The following is a 21,799-nucleotide window of genomic DNA, read 5'->3' as shown; positions in this document are numbered from 1 at the left end:
TCTTAGGAAGAAAGATTAGATTCCCTATGTGAATCATAACCAGCTCTCCTACATATAGCAACACAGTCTATAGTCATGTGAACCGTGACCACCATATCAGGTTAAAATGATTACTGAAATCTTCTGTCAAAATTAACTTGGCTGCAGTCACACAATCCAACAAATTCAGATTCTGTAAAGCTTAATCCCAGAAATAAAATTTGAAAAGGGCTGACTCTGATAGCCACCAAAAGCTTCTATTTTGTCTTGGACTGAAATGTTGTATTTGAATGTGAGGCTCACCGATATTGCTCTTATTTCATGAGCTGAAATTCTCATAAGGCAACTCTGATATTTTGAGACCTCAGAGTATGCTGATCGTATAACCTACTGAACAAATGAAGATTGGGCTTGGGAGGTGATTTTGTGATTTTCTGCTTTTTTGCCTTCTAGGGGAGAAAAGTCATTTGCTGTTGACATGCCTTGTTTCTCTGCACTTCAAGTAGTGCTTGATGGTAAGGACTGGAGCCACTGCTCTGAATTTATCATAGAATGACTCTCTGACTGTTCAGTGACTGGTTGTGTTATGAGGATTGTGAACCATCTGATGTGAACTGAAGATAGTTGTGGTCAATGGACAGGACTTGTAAGCATCTTATCCATCATGCTAAAGCTAGGAAAAAAAGTTTTGTATGATAACAGCTTCAGCAAGATCCAAGCTAATGGCTCAAATTTATCTGAATTAAGCCATGTTAAGACCCAGAATTGATTTCATTTTTGGAAACATGGTGAGGGATTTTGGTCTCGTCAAAAAAGCAAAATTGACTAGTAAGTGTGATAGATCATTATCATTACCAAAATTTCGTCTGTCATGATGCCTGAATAAGTCAAATCATGGAGTCGATGCCTTTGATGGTAATTAATGCCAACTTTTTCTCCTCATAGAACCAGAGAAAAAAGTCAAATATGTTAAAGGATTGATGTACCCAATGGGATGAAGTTATTGAGTAGATATCTATCCCTAAAATCACACCAATTTCCCTCAAATGTCTTCAGAGTGGAATGCCTTCATGCTCTTGAGATTCTCTCCACAATCCATGATCTAAATTCTTTCTCTCAAAAGTCAAAGACGAAGGCGAAGATAGCCCAGGCTGGGGTGGTATGCCAGTGACACTGGTTGTTTAAGAAGATTCAGTTTGGCTGTAATCTTTCTGGATAAGACTAACACTAGATAAAGTAGATCAATGACCCAGGATGTGTCTCATCTGGGAAGGGCAACCAGAAGAATGTTGCAATTCTGATCCCTTATTTCCTGCATTATTTTTGGTACTAATTCCATATGGTGGGTGGATAGGTAAGTGCCTATAACCCCTCCCAAATGACTGAAAGTGCATCCACAGCCCAAGCTTCTGGGGTCCAGAACCAGTGAGAAAAATGGTGGGCTATTTGTTGTACAAAGATTGATCATCAGACACCAAACAATCCACAAATCTGATGAAAAACCGATGTCCATGTATCAAACCCCGTCCTCCTGGGGAATACATTGACCAGGACATTGAGTCAGCTGGGAATTTGGGGTACGATTTCGCAAATTGATCTGAAGTTGGCAGCACTAACAAAGAAACTGCCAAACCAGCATGCAAAGGTTGGGTGATTTGGTGCCCACCTTGTTTAAGGAGGCAAGTCACCATTACAGAGATGTCTGTCACAATCAGGACTGACTTCTCACAGAAATGGTTCTTCTAGAACTGAATGGCATTTATGATGGCTTTCATTTCAAGGTGAATAAGAGGCAGTTCCCATTTCTAGGTGCCACTGACCATGTGGAAGTCCAGCAACAAGTGGGGAACTCCAACTGTACATTCTGGCACTTCAAATTACAGATGAATTCCTGTCATGAGCAAACCATGGTTGCACCATTGAAACAAGAATCAGGGATCGTCCTGGGCTTCGCCAATGTCGCAAATTGCAATTTTTTTTCCTTATTGGCGACAAAAATATCCCATCTGGCGATTTTTTTGGCGACAGACTTTTTGGTTATTTAATTTGTACATACAATCATGGATTTTGACTGGATAAATTAAATGGGAGAATGAAAGGAAGCCACAAACTTGACTAAGCAATGCATTGGAATCAATCTGTTACACAAACGATCCTTTGTTCGTATTGACAACCCCATCTTTACAGTGCATTGTTACATCATAATCTGCTTATGCTGACATCTGGGCTGAGTAATGCATGCTGTGATACAGTCAATCATGCTACCGAACTATACCTACAACTGACCGACTTCTGAAGACGCGAATAGAACAGATACAATTAATTGAATGGCTAATCCTTCTGGGGTTTTTTTGTTGTTTTTTTTTTTACATACATAAATACAATAGTTTTGCTGAACCTTCATAGAAAACTGATAACCTTTGAAGTATCAACTACTGTGTATAAATACAAAGCAAATGGAAAAAATCTCAATCACAGTTATATCTGTCACCAGTACAGCATTTTACTCATTGATCTTTTCCTTTTGCCATCAATCCGTGTTACCGCTGCAGAGACTTAAACTCCGCAACAAGAAATAGCACAAAAAAACAGTTTTGCATAATTAATAATAATTACTTATTTCTCAAAATACAGGAGTGAAAGAATCCCTAAATTGGGTGTGAATTTATGCTTATATATACGGTCCAATATTGCCAGGTGTTGACTCATGTAAGTTTCATTCGTGGGAATGGAGATCCTATTTTGCTTGTCGAGAAAATTTATACAGCATTCAGTGATCATTCTTGGGATTTAGGAAGCAATTCACTACAAGCTTTGTGAAGCTAGCCATGGGGGGGGCTGCTGACAGACTACTGGTGTCACCTGTCAGCACTGTAGACTGTGAACGTGGATTCAGTAAGATGAACCTCATAAAAACTGACATCAGAAATAAACTCTGCATCTCATCTCTCGAGAATTTAATGAGAATCAGCATGTACAGATGTGAAAAATTAGACTTTAAAACTACACTCAACAAGTGGGCAGCCCTAAAATCGCGACGGATCTTCATGTAACACTTTGTAACATTTTGTTAATGCTTGTTGTAATTAGAGTATTAACTAACCCATCTTTTGTAATTTTCATTGCCTGTTACATAATAGACTAAATTAACACTTGAAAAAATGTACACTACTTGTTCTGGCGACACTTTTTGAAAATTGGCGACAAAATATTGAGGTTGGCGATTTTTTTGGCGACAGCTTTTTAAAAGCCAGGACCATCCCTGAGAATGATTGTACTTCATTTGTGATTTGATCTTTTAATCAAATAGACTGTGAAAAGGACATTATTGAGCCCAACAAGTTATTGGTTTAGGGTGCATATCAAAGTGGCCCAGTTGGATCAAATCTGCTGCTACAATGATTGACCCAGAAGGTGCAAGAACTATCTTTGATATCCCCATGCTGCTGGAAACCAATTCTATGAGTATGACGATTGTATGATGTGGGCAGATGGGAAGGAGATGTCCAAAATTCAGATTAAGATCAAGGAAGGTCAGATTTTTCCCAATATATAAGAAAACAGAAATAATTCAGGGGATAAAACTTACCCTAGATTTTGGAGACTGTACAAATATGCCACCATTAATGCAGAGGAAGTTGAGAGAAACAGGGTGACAACATAATCCTTAATTTAGTAAAGACCCTGCACTTGACATTTAGAATAAATATAAGGACTTGAAATTGGTAAACTTGTTGAAGTAAGGAAACTGAAGAAACTTTCATGATGCCAGGTGAATTGGGACGTGAAAGTAGGTATCTTTGAGATCAAGACTGAAGGCATACTCATCCCCTTGCCTGCAGCACCATGCAGATCTCACAGTTTCTATTCTGAACATTGGTGGAAAAATGAATTCATTGTAGCCACTCTAATCTAGGATTGGTCTCAGCTTGCTGCTGGCATTTTTGGTAAGGAACAGCTGTGAAGAGAATCCACAGGAAAGAACAGCCATGAAGAGAACTTGTGACATTTGGCTCTCAGAAAAGAAAACCATAGCATTTCCTTGGTCCAGACAATTCTCATTAATATTACTATTTTTGTTGACAAGGTAAACAGCTGGAAGGAAGGAGACTTCCTCTTTGCTGATGTTGACCAATGCTTTGACATTATAATAATGTGTGATGGTAGGGGGGTGGAGGGCATCCCAAAGCCAGCAACACCTGGTACATCTCCTTGATGGCAGCCTTAAAACTAAACTCCATCGACTGGATTAGGCCTATTACTCTGGCGTACTTTCACATTCAGTTTGAAATCTCCTGTTCATGATCTGCATCCATTTGGGGATAAATCATTCCCTGTGCAAACAATGACTAAATGCAATTGTCCCTGTACAATACACTCAATACCCTGAGGGTAAGCAGAGAGTACAGGAGAAACCAACTTCACCAGACAATTTTGGCATATTGGTACAGACAGCCTGGGAGTATGGTCAGCACAATTACTGGCTTGAAGAAACTGGTCTGGTTAGTGCCGGTACTTGCTGTGCAAAGTGCATGGCTGGACAGATGAATCCATTACTAAAATCTGACATAATGTTTGCACAGAATTATGCCCTACATGAAATATCTATCACTAAGATTTATGTAACTATATGTTGCCAAAGGCATGCATGGGCAGACAGATCCATCATTAAAATCTCCATAATTGTAGAGAGAAGAAGCTGTAGAACTGGCGAGAAGGAAAGATCTATCACCATGATCACCAAAATTATAACTAGGATGTACAGACCTATCATTAACACTTCCATATTTGTAGAAAGATGAAACCAGAGGCCTGGTGACAGATAGATCTGTCAGTAAGATTTCCCAAATGAGATGGTTGGACTGGCTGGATGGCCAGCTCAACTGGTTGGATGATTGTGGACTGCTCCAGATGGCAATATGGTAGCTGGATCTATTAAAAACCCCATACGCCTGGATTTGCAGGCCTGAAGGTCATGTTTGGACATGCAGGGGGACCTGGACTGCCTAAAAATGGGAGTACACTCAATCTTTGTATTTTAACTATTCCTAGGAATTTGAAATTTGCTATCAGATTCTTTATTTTGCATTGGTCAATTTCAGCAAAACCATAGTCCATTCACTCTCGGATTATATGGTGCACACACTGCATAGTACTGATGAAGTACATTTAGTAGGAGGTAATGGGTAAAGGATGTTACCCTTTGTCTATAAGATATTGACATAAAAGATGAAGTTTCGTCTTTCAGCAGGGCTGGATTAGGAAGGTAGTAGGTTTATATCCCTAACGTTAATGTGATTAGGGAATGTATTCAAAGGAGAAACAAACGGACCCCTTTCCCATTTCAAGACTTTAAAAAGTTAAAGAAAATGTTGATTTTTGTATCATTTTGTGTGACTATTAATAAATAACACCTATTCATGGAACTATATCAAGGCAATATTTGGATAATAGATGACATGAGATTTCACTTAGCTTATTGAGTACTCTGCCAACTGGAGATCATTATAGCTTTTTTTTAAGAGAATCTAGGTACAATAGAACTTCAAAAAGTTTTGAGTATTCCAAGGTCGCACATTTGAGAATGTGTTACACCATGACTACCAAAGTTTTTGAAAGATTAAGTTATCAAGATTATGCTGTGTATATATGAAAGAGAAGTAATAAATATTTCACCAGCATACCCAGTAATTTTGTAGGCAAAATATATCCTATATGACTGTTGACAAAATTCAAGTCAAGATAAAATTGCCCTGACATATATCAATAACAAGTGGATTTATGCCTAAACTGGTATCATTTGCAGTCATAATATGATAGCTGTGGACATTATAGGCTAAAACTGACCTTTGACATCTTGACCTATTCTCAGCATAAAAATGGCAAAGGTTAGCATACACACTATCTGCATACTCTACTTTCCTACTGAAATACACAGAAGTTGGTTGAAAATAAAGGCCGTTTGACAATTTTCTTTGTTAGAACATTTCTGTAAATAAAATCCAAATATTTTCTATAATAAATTTGAATAAAATAGAGCTCCACCATATCTGTCAAACCTTTCTTAAAAAGAAGATACAAAAATACAGTTTACAATCTCTTTCACTTACCCCAGATGCTCCACGATGTGCAAATATTTTTGGTTTAGGAGGGAGATTCTTCTCTAAGACAACACATGGAGACTCAATAAATAGTGGTGAAATATACAGCCCACACAACACACAAATATATACAAAGAGCCAGAGCAGTTTCCACCCTGAAATGGGAAATAAATCAGTGAGAATCTGTACAATACAAATATTAAAACCTCTAGAAAAAACAAATGTGCAAGTTACCGTACAACTAAAAACCATGCTGTTCAAGAACTATGCTGATAAGTCCATACTACTCAATTGTAATTTTATTTCTCACACCCTCATTCATACCCCAGTTATGGTTGCATTTGAGCCATATACATATTATGCAGGTTGATTAAAACATGGTCTTGTTTTCATTATAAAAATGAATAAGGTAAATGCAAACCAATGGAAATGCTCAAAACTATTAATACATTCTAGTATGTTGTTCTGAAGCCATGTAGGTGGTGTACAAACAAAAAGTGCCTCAATGTAAAACATCCTGATTCTATTTAATTTCTGCTCAAATCTATTCCGCTTCATTCACTGATGTATTTTAATGGGCAGAGTAATCAAACGACATGAATTCACATAGCCATACCTGTGTTTTGACAGGAAGAGTAATTAAATAATGAAATTCACAAGCCATAGCTGTGTTCTGACAGGTAGGGTACCTAAATACAATGAAATTCATATAGCTGTAGCTGTGTTTTGACAGGGTAACTAAACAGCATGGAATTCACATAGCCATTAACTGTGTTTTTAATAGGTAGGGTAATTAACCAGCATATCATTCATATAAGTGTAACTCTGGTCTGATGGGTTGAGTGACTAACTAGCATATCATTCACATAGATGGAACTCTGGTTTGATGGGTTGGGTGACTAACCAGCATGGAATTCACACAGTCATAACTGTATTTTTATGGTCAGGGTAATTAAACAGCATATCATTCACAAAGGTGTAACTCTGGTTGGATGGGTTGGGTAACTAACCAGCATGGAATTCACACAGCCATAACTGTGCTTTTATGGTCAGGGTAATTAATAAGTCTCCTCTGTATCTTAAGCCATCCACAAACTTGGGTGAAGGTACATAATCTAGAATGAAGTTATTGCACAGAAATCATCTTCCAGTCAGTGACCTTGACATTTGACCTTTTGAACCATATTAATAATATTGTACCTTAGTCCAACTGCAAGCCATACAGAAAGGTTAATCAAGCTCAGAGTTGTGGAACTCAAATTACAATGCAGAAATCATTTTCCCTTTTCTGTCAAATTGACCTTGCAATTTGACCTTTCTAACCCCATAACTGATAAACTTCTTCCTAATAACAAATGCAAATCATGCACAAAGTTTGATCCAGATCTGTGATGTAAAACTATTGTTATTATGCAGAAATCATATTTTCTTTTGTCAAACTGACCTAGACCTTTGACATTTCTAACCCCAAAACTCAGACCTTTTCCAACTGCTAGTCATGCACAAAGTTTAATCCAGATCAGTGATGTAACATTATTGTTATTATGCAGAAATCATTTTTTATTTATTTCACAATAAATTCTAACTTTTACATTTTGACCTCAAAATCAATAAGCTTTTTCCTTACCCACAATGCAAGCCATCCACAAAGTTATGTCATGTACAGGGTGGGGATCATGAACTATTGTGTGGAAATTAAAGAGTGAACACAGAGATGGATGGATGGAAAGAAAACCTAATAATGTAATACATTCCACCATATGGCCATTGTATAAAAAGTATGCAGCTAAGCTGGTGAAGCAGGCAGGTGATGGAACACATTATATAGATGAATTATCATATTATTTGCTGAACAAGTAAACACTTTCTACATATAAAATTTATCCACCTTACATCCCAAATGGAAATATATGATAAAAAAATACTATATTCTTGACTGGATCAATCTTGAACATTGCATGGTGAATGGTCTCATACAGACCATTATTAATAATACATATATGCTTTATCGTGGGGGAGGAATTTCCCCCCCCCCCTTGTCACAAAAATAAGGGGGAAGGGGTAAAACAAAATGAAGGGATAGGAGAAAATGGCCATAGTTCAATAGTTACATAACACATCAATGTCCATCTCTTTCTTCCTGCTCAACTGTAAGACCCAGACTGAAATCAAAACTGTTATAAGTGTTGCCTCTAGCATTAATCTGTTGATTGTTTCTGAACTAATCTGCTCCTTATCTGTGTATGAATATTGTTCTGTACTGAGAACCACCTTTCACATTCGGCTATCTGAAGGGGTGTATGCATAGCTAACTTAGCCACCTGGAACAAGTTTGAAAACTGTTCTTTATGGTTGCTATGTTGTTGTTGTAGGGTTTAATGCCATTTTTCAGCATGTGATAGGCTATACATGGCGGCCAGTATTAATGGTGGAGGAAGAACCCGGGAAATTCCCGGAAAGAACCACCGACCCTCAAGAAGCTACTGGCAAGCTTTCTCACATATCCACATTGGCCAAATCCGAGACTCAAACCCTATGGTTGTTATGTACAATTTTCCACAGCTCACAGGTATTGCCATTTAGATACTACTGCTCCAAAATAAGATATTTCGCTAACATAAGCTCTGCCAAAGTTTAAATTTCTTGAATTAGCACTCTACTGACTATGGTGCTAGATATATTGTTCCACAATGCTGTATTATAATAAATCATTTCAAGTTCATTAATGCCATAGTTTAGTTGTTCAGATTTTTCATTCAAATAAATATCTTTACTTCTTAATTTCATTGTTAGATTCTTCTTTATTAGATTTATCTTAACCTTTATGCTAGGGCTATATGGTTTTGTAGCACATGATCACCCAGGACTAAATGGTGATGAAGGAATCAAATTTGCATATTGGATGTATTTTATTTCAGCTTGTTTGTCTGCCTTTTCTACAATTAATTTCAAAATACTGCTGAAATCAGGGGTTAACTGGCATGCCATCTGTTTTTGTCCATCCAGCATGTATCATTTTCAGGTTCAAAACCACAACTCGTATCTCCATTAACACTTTCTCAGCTCCAATAATCTGATTTATTTCCTAATTTTAAAAAGATACTGTCTTCCTAACTATGATCAGACCGAATGAAATCATCATCTAAAGATGAACCAAGAAGGGAATTTCCCATTTTGAGTCTTCCAGATAGGCTGTATTATAAATGTACATTTGTAAAACTTTCCTTAATGCAAGGTTTAAAATTCAACAGAATGCTTTTTACAGGGCTACCAGTTTATATCACAACAAGTACTTTAATACAAATTTTAATCAAATCATACGATCGTGCACCCTTGAAGCATCTCTGAAAATAACAGTCAAATATCTGTTGTACCCAAATTTAAGTTAGGAGTAGACAAAAAAAATTAACCCAAGTCAATCTGTACTCTAGCTCAACTTGTTACCCCCAAATATATGGTGCATCAAAGGTGTCAAAGGATGGGTTTTAATTTTTGTTATCTTTAATCCAAGTTCTAATATTGTGGCTAGGCAAGTTCTCTGTTTGTGTACCTGCAGTCATATTAATATACAAGACTTCAAACAAACAAAAAAGCCAATGAATTGCACGTCAATCCCAGTAAAACTTATGACATTGAAAACTGGGTTACAAAAGTGTGCAAATGCGTCTCAAAAATAATCTCTCTTTTCTTAAAAATACAATGTATTCCAAGTATGAAAGGAATCCATAAATGAGCTTAACAAATTTTTAACAAATGAAGAAAAAAAATGTAATTAAAGTCTTTACAAAATTACTTCTGAGGAAGCTGATGTCCCCACTGCTATTCACTCAACCACAACCACACACAAATAGATCACTTTTTTGTTGTTGCTTTCAACATAAAAATTTAAATGATGTACTCACCACAGTTAGATAAGGTAAACCACTGCTGGACAATAATCCAGGTTAGGACTGTAATAGCAACAACCACTCCAATCTGAATAAATGGAGCAGTTACCTGAAATAGGCAGTACAAATTATCAGACAAGGTGAGGATTCTGGGATAAGAATTCTCCAAATTGAGAATAAGGTAAAGATAGCTTAACTTGCTATATTATATACAAACATTCACCACTTATTAATATTCAATATTATGCACTTTTTTAAAAACTTTATTCCAAAGTATAAAGACATAAATGTTTTGGAAAAGCCTAAGTATCATTCGAGGTGTAATTTAGTTCATGCTATCTAATCTTACAGTTATAGAATTTTCAAATGATGCCCATTAATGACTTCTTTAGATAACTGGAACATAGTGACATCCAGCAAACTTGCAAACTAAAGTATATTTTTTTGAACTGATAAAAATGCGAAATTTCAAATTAGCAAACAAATACATGAAGAAAATCTTCAAATAATATGTACTACAAATACAAGAAGTATCTCTCTGATAAACATACCCGTAAAGAGACGAAAATTACAGCCCATTCGGAAAACCCAACTTGCGTGAATGTGACAGTTAAGGCGATGCAGGCAGCAAGGAATAACAGAATGAACACAATGTGACATAGATGAATATACAGCTGATGACCTTGTACAACATGACACAAGCTTAACAACTGTAAAAAGAAAATAAATTCTAAATAACAATTTGTGAATATCATACAATCATTCATGGACGTTATCATCAAATTATGCACTGATAAAGGAAAAATGTTTTTTTCATTAATATCTGGAGTCAAACATGTTAATTTGATTTTTAGACTTTAGGTTCACATATTGCAAGATAAGAGGGAAAAAGGGGTAGGGACAATGAGTTCCCAAACCATGTATACAGTAAAACCTCTCTTAAAAGACCACTGCACCTTGTCTTGAGAGACCAGATTCTCAATGCACTGATTTACTAATTACACAGTGCTGTTACCTGTCATAAGGGAACTGATATCTTGAGAGATTAATGGTAGAAGATTGGTCTTTCAAGACAGGTTATGCTATAACTGTACAACCATTTCTACGGCAACTTCTAAAATTACTGGCATCTTCCAGATCTCATCCAGAATACAAACATTATATCACCTTTCACAATAACATTTCATATTATGTAAAGACAAAAATTTGTTCAAATGTTTATTAAAAACCAATTACCACAGAAACTGATCTAATGCAAATATCTATATAGGCCATTTGTCACCTGTGGAAACAGTTCTCATGATTTAAAATACACTTTAAAATATTTATTTGAATGACATGCTCCCTTTCCCGTCTTATAATTGACAGGGGTCACGCTACCAGGCAAAGTTGGCTACTAAGTCACCTAAAAAATATAAACAATGTCTTCTTCTGTCAGGAAAGTGAAAACGACTTTGCCGGGTGATTTTTGGATTTACAATGAGTGACAGTACTTTTTGACTTTTCATATGCTCCCTCAAGCAAACTCCAAGCTGGGTAGATACAGTGAAGTGCATATCCATAGGTGAAATGTACTGCCAGCAGCAACAGCTAACACTGATATCAATTTGGCCAATAAACAAAACTCTTAATACATTCACAGGCAAGTTATCACTGTCCAATTTCTGCAAGTTATCATCTGATGATGAAAACATACCAACTTGTGTTTTAAAAATTACTATTATGAAAATAGCATTCATGTTTTCTGAAGAAAAGAAAGTGAAAAGCACTTTTTAAATATATATTTTTAAAAGATTTAAACTACAGTACTGTGTTTGCATTATTTTCTTCTTAAATCAGTTTTAAATGTAAGTGAATCTGTCAAGGGGTAGTAATAGTGGACAATGATGTGTCTAGGAAGTACCCCTTCATTAGACTTGGGTTTTTTTAAATCACTGGACATTTCTTTTTTTAAATAAAATATTCAGTAAGTAAAAAGCAAAGTTTAAATATTATGTGGTATAAAATTTAGCCTAAAAATAAAAATATATATGTGTGAAACTTATGGGGCAAGGCTATGTTATAGAATTCAGGAAGTGAGGTAAGGTTAAGATTGTTCACTTACATCACTCATCTTTGCAAGTCAAGCAAATAATATCCAACCAATGCATGACATTGTTTATGTTGTTGTTGTTGTTGTTGTTGTTGTTGTTGTGGGATTTAACGCCATTTTTCAGCACGTGATAGGCTATACATGGCGGCCAGTATTAATGGTGGAGGAAGAACCCGGGAAAGAACCACCGACCCACGAGAAGCTACTGGCAAGCTTTCTCACATACCCACATTGGCTGAATCTGAGACTTGAACCGGCGCAGACAGAGGTGAGATGGCAGTGATCTGTAATGGAGAGCGCTTTAAACCACTCGGCCACTCGGGGCCCCACATTTTTTATGAGTAAAGAAGTAGCATTATTAAGATTTTCAATGTGGCCATTTTCTAAGCAGAAGGATCAGTGATAACAAGAATTTCATGATGGTTACTATGTTGGCCATATTGGATATTCAAGCAAACCAATTTTAACTTAGGACCAACCAGATCATAGGATGAATGTACATGTAAAGTTTCATGGCAATCCTCCAAGTAGCTTAGGAGGAGCAGCAATAACAAACTTGCTAACTGATGGACTGCTGACAGACCAACCGATAATTTCTTCAATGTCCAGTAAAGCTAAAAAGACAATTCAGCTGTACATGTAGCTTTTATTTAAATTCATTATGATACTAGTAATTGCAATTGAAAAGACTCATAGTGCCTTCTTTCTTCACAAAACCTGGTTTACAATATAGATCTCTAAATTAACTGTGAAAAAAAAAAGAAAAAAAAATGACAGTACAAATAGGATTTTGCTTTGATGCACAAATTTTCTCCACTCACAAAAAAATGAAAGTAGTAAACAAAGCTATTTTTGAAAACTATACTTTATATTAGATTGAAATGTGCTTCCCTCAAAGGTACTGATCTCTACTGGCATATTAAAAAGACCTCAAGACAATCGAAATGTGAATTTATGCTTCATGATTCATCACATGAAAAGCCTGAAACCAGGATGGTCCTTGAGACCAAGTTTAACAAAAGTCCAGAAACAGCATTCAATATAACAATTGTGATGGCTGTTATAGACATCAGATTGGAACCCTTTTTATTTAGGATTAACTAGATATCACAAGAAGTCTTTTGATGAAAACACCATGTCAACAAAACTTTCATTTATGAGGAATAGCGACAACAGTATTTTTCAGGATGAATGCAATGGTGGTCATACTGCACATCAGATCAGCACCATTTTGATTTAGAACCAGCATGGCTTTATAAAAAGTCTTTTGGTGAAAACCACCTGATGATATGACCATCCACTCTGGAGGAGTAGCAATAAATTCAAAATGGCCATTGTTGCAGCCACACTGGATATCCATGCAGTACCATTTTCATTTAGAACTGACTAGTCTAGGGAATGAATGTGTGTGTATGTGTGTGTGTGTTTGATTTGGAATTTTAATGTAGCTTTAACAATTCTTCAGTCATATTGCTACGATGTCTACAATGTGGTAATTTATAGTGATGCCTAGCACTGGGGCATCATGTTGCAGACATGTAACATGATGTCCCACCCAGTCATATTATCCTGACACCAGGCTGACCAGTCCTAACACTAACCACATAATGCTGAGGGCCAAGCGAGGCAGCTGTTAGTACCGATTTTGTAGGTCTTTGGTATTACTTGGCCAGGAATCAAACCCATGACCTCCCACATCCAAGGCGGATGATCTAACCACTAGGCCAACAGAGTGGTATGTGTCTGTGTGTGTGTAAATTTTCAATACAATCTTCCAAGAAGTTTAGGAGTAGCAATAATAAATTTGTGCTAACAGACAGATGGATGATGAACACTCGACAATAAGTCATCTCATAAGTTATTTTGGTCTATGACTGGTAGAGCTCTTATGACAGTCATCTTTTTAATTGTAACATATCTTGAAGTTAATAAAGTCTTTCTATAATCCATCAAAATCAGTTGATTGAGACAGGCAGATACCCATAATGATCTCTGAAGATGAAAGATTCTCATAATGATCTCTCAGATGTTGTTGTTGGGTTTAATGCCATTTTTCAGCACAAGATAGGCTGTTCATGGTAGCCAGTATAAATGGTGGAGGAAGAACATGGGAAAACCCTGGAAAGAACCACCGACCCATGAAAAGCTACTGGCAAGCTCTCTCATGTACCCACACTGGCCAAGCCCTAAACTCAAACCAACACAGACAGAGGTGAGATGGCAGTGATCCGTAACAGTGAGCTCTTTAAACCACTCGGCTACACAGAGCCCAAATGATCTCTGAAGATGGCAGATATCAATAATGATCTCTAAAGATGACAGATACCCATAATGATCTCTGAAGATGACAGATGTTCATAATGATCTCTGAAGATGACAGATAACATAATCTCTGAAGATGACAGATACCCATAATGATCTCTAAAGATGACAGCTAACCATGATCTCTGAAGATGGCAGATACCCATAATGACCTCTAAAGATGGCAGATAATAATAATAATAATGAGGACTTTGTATAGCGCCAAACAACATATATAATGATATGATCAACAACAAAAAAACACCAAGAAATTAGAAAACATAAAAACATGCTAAAAATATTTAAGGTAGGAAACATTATTAGGTCTTTATGTTTGCTCTTGTAGTTGAAATAGGTGAGTTTTAATAGCACTGTTGAATGGGATCACGGTGCCTTTGTGCCTAAGTTCAGTGGGCAATTCGTTCCACGCTGCTGGGCCCTGGTATGCCAAAGAACATCCATATGACTTCATTTTCATAGTGGGAATAATGAGTATATGATTGTCAGAAGAGGAGCCTATGTTTCTTCTTGGTGTGTACACATGAATGAGGTTTGATAGTTATGTTAGACTGGAGTCTGTCATTGAAACATAGCAAAGAGAACAAATTTTGTGTTTTATTCTGGATCGAATGGATAGCCAGTATAGGGTACAGAGCAGTGGGGAGATATGCTCTTAACGTGGTACTCTAAGGATGATCTATCAGCCTTGTTTTGAACTTTTTGAAGTTTCTGGAGTAGATATTGAGATAAACCAGACAGAATTGAGTTACAATAGTCCAGTCTTGAAAGTACTAATGAACACACAAGTGTTTTAGTGGCATCAACTGAAAGATATTTGCGAATGGAGCTGATGCAATGTTGCAATGTGAGAGTACTGTCCAGAGTAACATCTAGGTCTGTGAATTTAATGTTGGTGTTGCTGATACTTATTATATGAGGTAAAGGATGTGAATGAGAAAGTCTTTGTGTTGTGATCAGATAGCCATAATGATCTCTAAAGATGGCAGATACTGATAATGATAACAATGACAAATACCCATATTGATCTCTGAAGATGACATATACCCATAATGATCTCTGAAGATGACACATACTCATCTCTGAAGATGACACACACTCATGATGATTTCTAAAGATGGCAGATACCCATAATAATCTTTAACTATGACACACCCATATTGATCTCTGAAGATGACAGATACTCATAATCATCTCTGAAGATGACACATACTCATGAAGATTTCTAAAGATGACAGATACTCATAATCATCTCTGAAGATGACACATACTCATGATGATTTCTAAAGATGACAGATACTCATAATCATCTCTGAAGATGACACATACTCATGAAGATTTCTAAAGATGACAGATACTCATAATCATCTCTGAAAATGACACATACTCATCTCTGAAGATGACAGATACTCAAAATCATCTATGAAGATTACACATACTCATGATGATTTCTAAAGATGACAGATACTCATAATCATCTCTGAAGATGACACATACTCATGATGATTTCTAAAGATGGCAAATACCCATAATAATCTTTAACTATGACATACCCATATTGATCTGTGAAGATGACAGATACTCATAATCATCTCTGAAGATGACACATATACTCATGAAAACTTCTAAAGATGGCAGATACTCATAATGAGTTCTAATAATTTTCTAAAGATGGTAGATGGGATGCTTCAGTTAGGTAACCAGATTATCTGCTTGTGGGTGGGGGAGGGTGATTAAATTGAACAAGACCTGAATGTAATGTCAAATCATCTGATAGGAAGAAAATAACAGAGTGGGGCTCCTTTTAATGTGACATAAGTCGACATAAAATCTATTTTGCTAAAAATCAAACAATTTGGGAACAAAAGTTTCTTGCCACTAGTATTTTTGTGTGTCCTTATGGTAATTTGGATACATGAGGTTGAACTTTTTCTACTTACCATTAAAACAGTAAAGTATGCAAATATTGCACAAATACAGCCAAGGAATATGGTGTACCATGGCACCCAGTACCCAACCACATGATACATAAACCTGAAAATGAGAATACTTTCTTTTGAAAATTAATATACATGATATCAATTTGCTATAACAAACTATGAGAATGAATGATTAAGACTATTTTAAAAATGAAAGCAGGTCAATTCTAGGGATGCACGAGTGTGGGAACCAAGAAAATGTTTGCCCCACCAAAATCAACAAAAATAATGAAATTGCACACCATATCTGCATACCCTACTTCCTGAAATCTTCCATATACATGTACAAGTATTTAGAAATTCAAACTTATTTTTCGACTGGAAGAATTACCCCTCCTTCACCGTCATTTCAATTTTCAGTTCTTTAACAAACCCTGTGACACATCTGTCTATCCCTTTCAAAAGAAATGCAGACAAACTGGCTTAATTTAATTATTATCATCCTTCCAGATTAAATTTAAAATACAGCAACAAGATACATTTGCAATGTGTTTTAAAATTTTTTTTATCTCCCCCCTAAATAAGTGTGAATCTTCAATCAACTTGTAATGCTATTTTTGTCATAAGCAATGAATTTACTGATCATATGCAGGTTTATTATTTGATTTGCTTTTGTACAGGTATATAATTACTGGTAGGCCTCATATACCTTTTGTACAGGTACATAATTACTAGCAGGCCTCAGATACCTTTTGTACAGGTACATAATTACTAGCAGGCCTCATATACCTTTTGTACAGGTATATAATTACTGGTAGGCCTCATATACCTTTTGTACAGGTACATAATTACTAGCAGGCCTCATATACCTTTTGTACAGGTATATAATTACTGGTAGGCCTCATATACCTTTTGTACAGGTATATAATTACTGGTAGGCCTCATATACCTTTTGTACAGGTACATAATTACTAGCAGGCCTCATATACCTTTTGCAATTTAAATTCTATACAACAAAGAAGGAAATTAACTAAAACTTGATACCTACAGGATTAAAATCAAATCAGATCATGTTAGCTTCTATTTGCTGTTAATAAAGCCAGAAACAACAATATATACAAGAATAAAATTGGGCACATCAGAAAAGTACCATAGAGAATATGAGTGAAATATTTCCATTAAAAAGTTTTTGCTGTGTTTCCCATTTATGAACTTGATCCAGATTAAAGACTTCTCTTTTTTATACTTATTATTGGATTACAAATGTGAAGGTCTGTGCTAACAATGAACCATCAAAAAACTTTTAAAATATGTCTTTACTAATTTGCCTTGAACAGTACATAAACCAAAAACATGGCACAGACATTTTAGCAAGAAAAGTAGGTCACTACAACCACAATTTACTTTTTATGGATGATAACATAAGTGATAATGTGAATGCAAACATAAAATTGCATGACCATGCATGCAACAGTATCTACGAAACTGAGCTACAAGCAATAAAGAGTGTCGACATGCATATTTTACCAAAGCAAGTATGATTGCTGGACACCTGTAACTAGAATACATTTCAAAACTCTATCCTGCTTAAAGTCACATTGATCTAAATTAAGAATTTTTTAAAATATCTGTCAAAGATTATTTCCATGTAAAAACACCCAACTTTCCTACTCATAAAGTATATGCATCGGTAAAACAAACATTTTGGCATACATATACAATCAGAGTGAAAATTTAAATTTCATGCACTTTGTTAATTGTTTTTGGCATGATCTTTTCTAAATCAACTTGGATCCTGTACTTATTTGGGCTTAATATATGAAAAGTCAGAGTAATATTTTCAGATTTGGCAAATTGTTGATGGCATTACCAAGTTCTGTAAATAAGTACAAATATGACTTATGAACTTATTTCCCTGCATATTTTGAATTTTTAAAAAATCAGGATTATGTCCTCCTGACCAAATGTCTGTCCATCCACAAATTCATCAAATGTATTTCCTGTGCCATTAAAAATAGAGATATGAAACTCTGGGATACAGTTGGGAGGGGGTGTCAGTAGGTGTGTACAATGGTTGTTAAAATTTCAATATCATGACCCTTGGCATAGTACTAAGAAGCTGGTATCATTTTTTAACATTTCAATATTTTAAGTATTTTGTAGGAGGAGATCTGAAAATTGCTTTGTATTATTGTCAAGGCCAGTGTAGTAATATACTGCAATGCAAGTTACAAAGTAGCTAATTTAGAGTCAAGGCAAAGTGCCTTGCCCATGGATACACAACAGCTGGTTTGATGGTAGGATTCGAACCCACACCATGCATGCATGCATGCATTTATGCATTTATGTATTTATGTATGTATGTATGTATGCATCTATGTATGTATGTATGCATGTATGTATGTATGTATGTATGTATATGTATGTATATGTGTCTGTGTGTGTGTATGTATGTATGCATGCATATGCGTGCATGCATACATGTGTGTATGCATGAATACATGCATGCATGTATGTATGTGGTGTTTTATGGTGCCAACGTACATATTTAGTGTCTATGTAGTGCCAGCAAAAGGTTAAGCCTGAAAAATGTAAAACTTAACGCACAAAAAGTGTAAAGTGTGGAAGTTAAACCCTTCTAAAATTGTAAATTTCAATACAAGAAGATACAAAAAGATAAAATAGCCAGAAAAACAATAATAATATATATATATATATATATATATATATATATATATATATATATATATATATATATATATATGTATATATATATATATATATATATATATATATATATATATATATATATATATATATATATATATATATATATATATATTCCACTGATAAATGCAACACACATCAAAAATACTTAAAACGTGATTATATTTGTTGTATAAACTGCATTCCCTAAAAAATTTGAAGATCAGGACATCCTCATACAATTTCAAGATACAAAATTACAGTGTTTCAATGCCACATCCCTTGCAGCAATCATTGCCTGGAAGCATCAGTGGTTTGACACTGATTCAGCTTGAGTTTATTCAGGATCTCACTTTGAAAATGTATTCATCATTGGATTACACTGAATCTGATGTTTAGCCAAAGCAATCATCCGGTGTGAAATCTATCCAAGTGTATAAGCCCAACTACTGCGAATATCTCTCCAAAACAAAGGTTATATCATAATCTAAAACACGAAAGGGGGTCAGGTGATCATGTTTTCATATGAGCACAAGTATTTACGTATTTTCCAGGAAAAAAGATTTAATCCTTCTGAATACAAGTATTTTGAAATAACTCCAAACAGCACAACATACACCTTCCAGTGTAAAGAAAAAGCTACTGATAATATCTTCCCGAAACAAAGGTTATATCGTATTCTAAAACACAAAAGGGTGGTCACGTGATCATGTTCGTCGAAATTATTTACTTGTTAAAGATCATGTACACCCAGTGTGGCCCTGACAAAAATGAATTATTTTACTCAAAGAAATAAAAGTTTAAAAAAATGTTTGCATCCTAAATCAGTAGTCTCATCATGACCTTGACAACAACCAATCATTTTAAAATAGAACCTAATTACATGGTTGCTACTAATTTTGAATCAAGGTCAGGATCTAGGTCAACACCTGGTGTTTATTAAAACGAACAGTCATAGTCAAACTATTTTCTGGAAAAAGTATCATCTCCAGTGAATAAATTTAAATTACAATAGCATATAATGAAATTTTTTTTTTCAAACTGACAAACAATAAATTAAATTGAAATAAATATATATTATATCAGCTATAATTAAATAAAATATACATAACACTCACCCCCAATAAAGAAAATGTGTTGTGATTTAGATTTTTAACGTAGCTTTAACAATTTTTCAGTCATATTGCTACGATGTCTGCAATGTGGCAGTTTATAGTGATGTCTAGCACTGGGGCATCATGCCGCAGACGTGTAGCATAACGTCCCACCCAGTCACTTTATTCTGACACCAGGCCAACCAGTCCTAACACTAACCTCTTAAAGCTGAACGCCGAGCGAGGCAGCTGTTAGCACCAATTTTGTAAGTCTTTGGTTTGACTCGGTCGTGGATCGACCCCATGACCTCCCGCATCTGAGGCAGAAGCTCAAACCACTAGGCCACCGGAGCGGTCCCATAAAGGAAAAGAAAGATTTATACAATAAAGCTTTCTTTTTACCACAGACTAATGATACACGAGGTTAAAAAGAACTTACATAAATTACACAGTGTACATGAAATAATACATTGTTATACATGGGAAAGTGCATCTGCTATTAAATTATCTTTCCCTTGATGTGCCTGATGTCAAGATTATATTTCTGTAACAACAAACTCAACCTTAGTAGTCTTTGATTTTTATTTTTCATCTTGCCGATGAAAGTAAAGGGGTTGTGGTCACTAAACACAATAATCTAAGAAGGAGCTGAACTAAGGTAAACTTCAAAATGTTGTATCAAAGCCAAATATTCCTTCTCTATTGTTGAATAATTTCTTTGGTGCTTATTTAATTTCTTAGAAAAACAGCATACTGGATGATCAATACCATTTTCATCTTCTTGAATCAAAACTCCTCCAACCCACCATCACTTGAATCAACAGACAGTTTATATGATTGGCTGAAATTTGGTACTGTAAGAACTTGTTTTTCTTACTCAATAAATTTGTCATGGGTTCAGCAATTATAGAAAAATTGGAACAAAACTGTCAATAGTATCCTGCCATACCTAAAAATCGCATCAGTTGCTTTTTATTACGAGGCATGAGAAATTCAGAAATAGCATTGACCTTAGCATCTATAGGTTTAGCTTGTCCATGTCCCATGATATGTCCTAGAAAAGTTACACTAGCATGGCAGAACTCACTTTTAGATAAATTAATTGTCAAACATGCATCTGTGAGTCAGTCAATGAATTTCCGAAATGTTGCTAAATATTCTTTAAAGATGTCATTGTAGATGATGACATCAATGTAGCATCACAATTGTCTAGACCAGAGGTAATCATATTCATGAGACATTGAAATGTACTTGGCGACCCTTTCATCCCAAACAACATTACTTCATATTGGTAAAGTCCATTTGGAGTTATGAATGCCGAAATTTCCTTTGCTCTTTCCATTAGTGGAATTTGCCAAAATCTTTTCAGAAGGTCAAATTTGGTAACACACTTGGCATTCCCAATCTTATCAAAATAGTCATCATTTCTTGGTAATGGGATTGAATCTGTTTTTGTCATACTATTCACCTTCCTATAATCAGTACACATACAGAAAGTTTTATCTGGTTTTGGAACAAGTATGCATGGCGAATTTCTGTCACTTTTAGTGGGCTCTATAAAATCATTCTCAAGCAAATATTGAAAAATTATTTTTTCAAGTATTCCTGTTTGAGAGGGTTCATCCTGTATGGGTGTTGTTTCACAGGTTTAGAATTTACAATTTCAATTCATGGAAAAATTTGTTGGTTCTTGTAGGAAATA

General features: G+C 35.4%; 1 protein-coding gene across 1 annotated transcript in view; it reads right to left on the bottom strand.

Moving 5' to 3' along the window:
• Positions 1-21,799, bottom strand: part of LOC149799776 (glycerophosphodiester phosphodiesterase 2-like) — a 96,923-nt gene that overhangs the window by 49,779 nt on the left and 25,345 nt on the right. Inside the window, exons 4-7 of the mRNA XM_089959164.1 lie at positions 16,319-16,412; positions 10,519-10,677; positions 9,983-10,076; positions 6,090-6,235 (exon numbers count right to left, since the gene is read on the bottom strand). Of these exons, the coding sequence (XP_089815290.1) occupies positions 6,090-6,235; positions 9,983-10,076; positions 10,519-10,677; positions 16,319-16,412 (493 nt within the window). The remainder of the gene's footprint in view (positions 1-6,089; positions 6,236-9,982; positions 10,077-10,518; positions 10,678-16,318; positions 16,413-21,799) is intronic.

Source organism: Sinohyriopsis cumingii, chromosome 5, assembly GCF_028554795.1.
Source record: "Sinohyriopsis cumingii isolate HCF-2022 chromosome 5, ASM2855479v2, whole genome shotgun sequence".
NCBI lineage: Eukaryota > Metazoa > Mollusca > Bivalvia > Unionida > Unionidae > Sinohyriopsis > Sinohyriopsis cumingii.
This window is presented reverse-complemented; position numbering and strand designations above follow the sequence as displayed.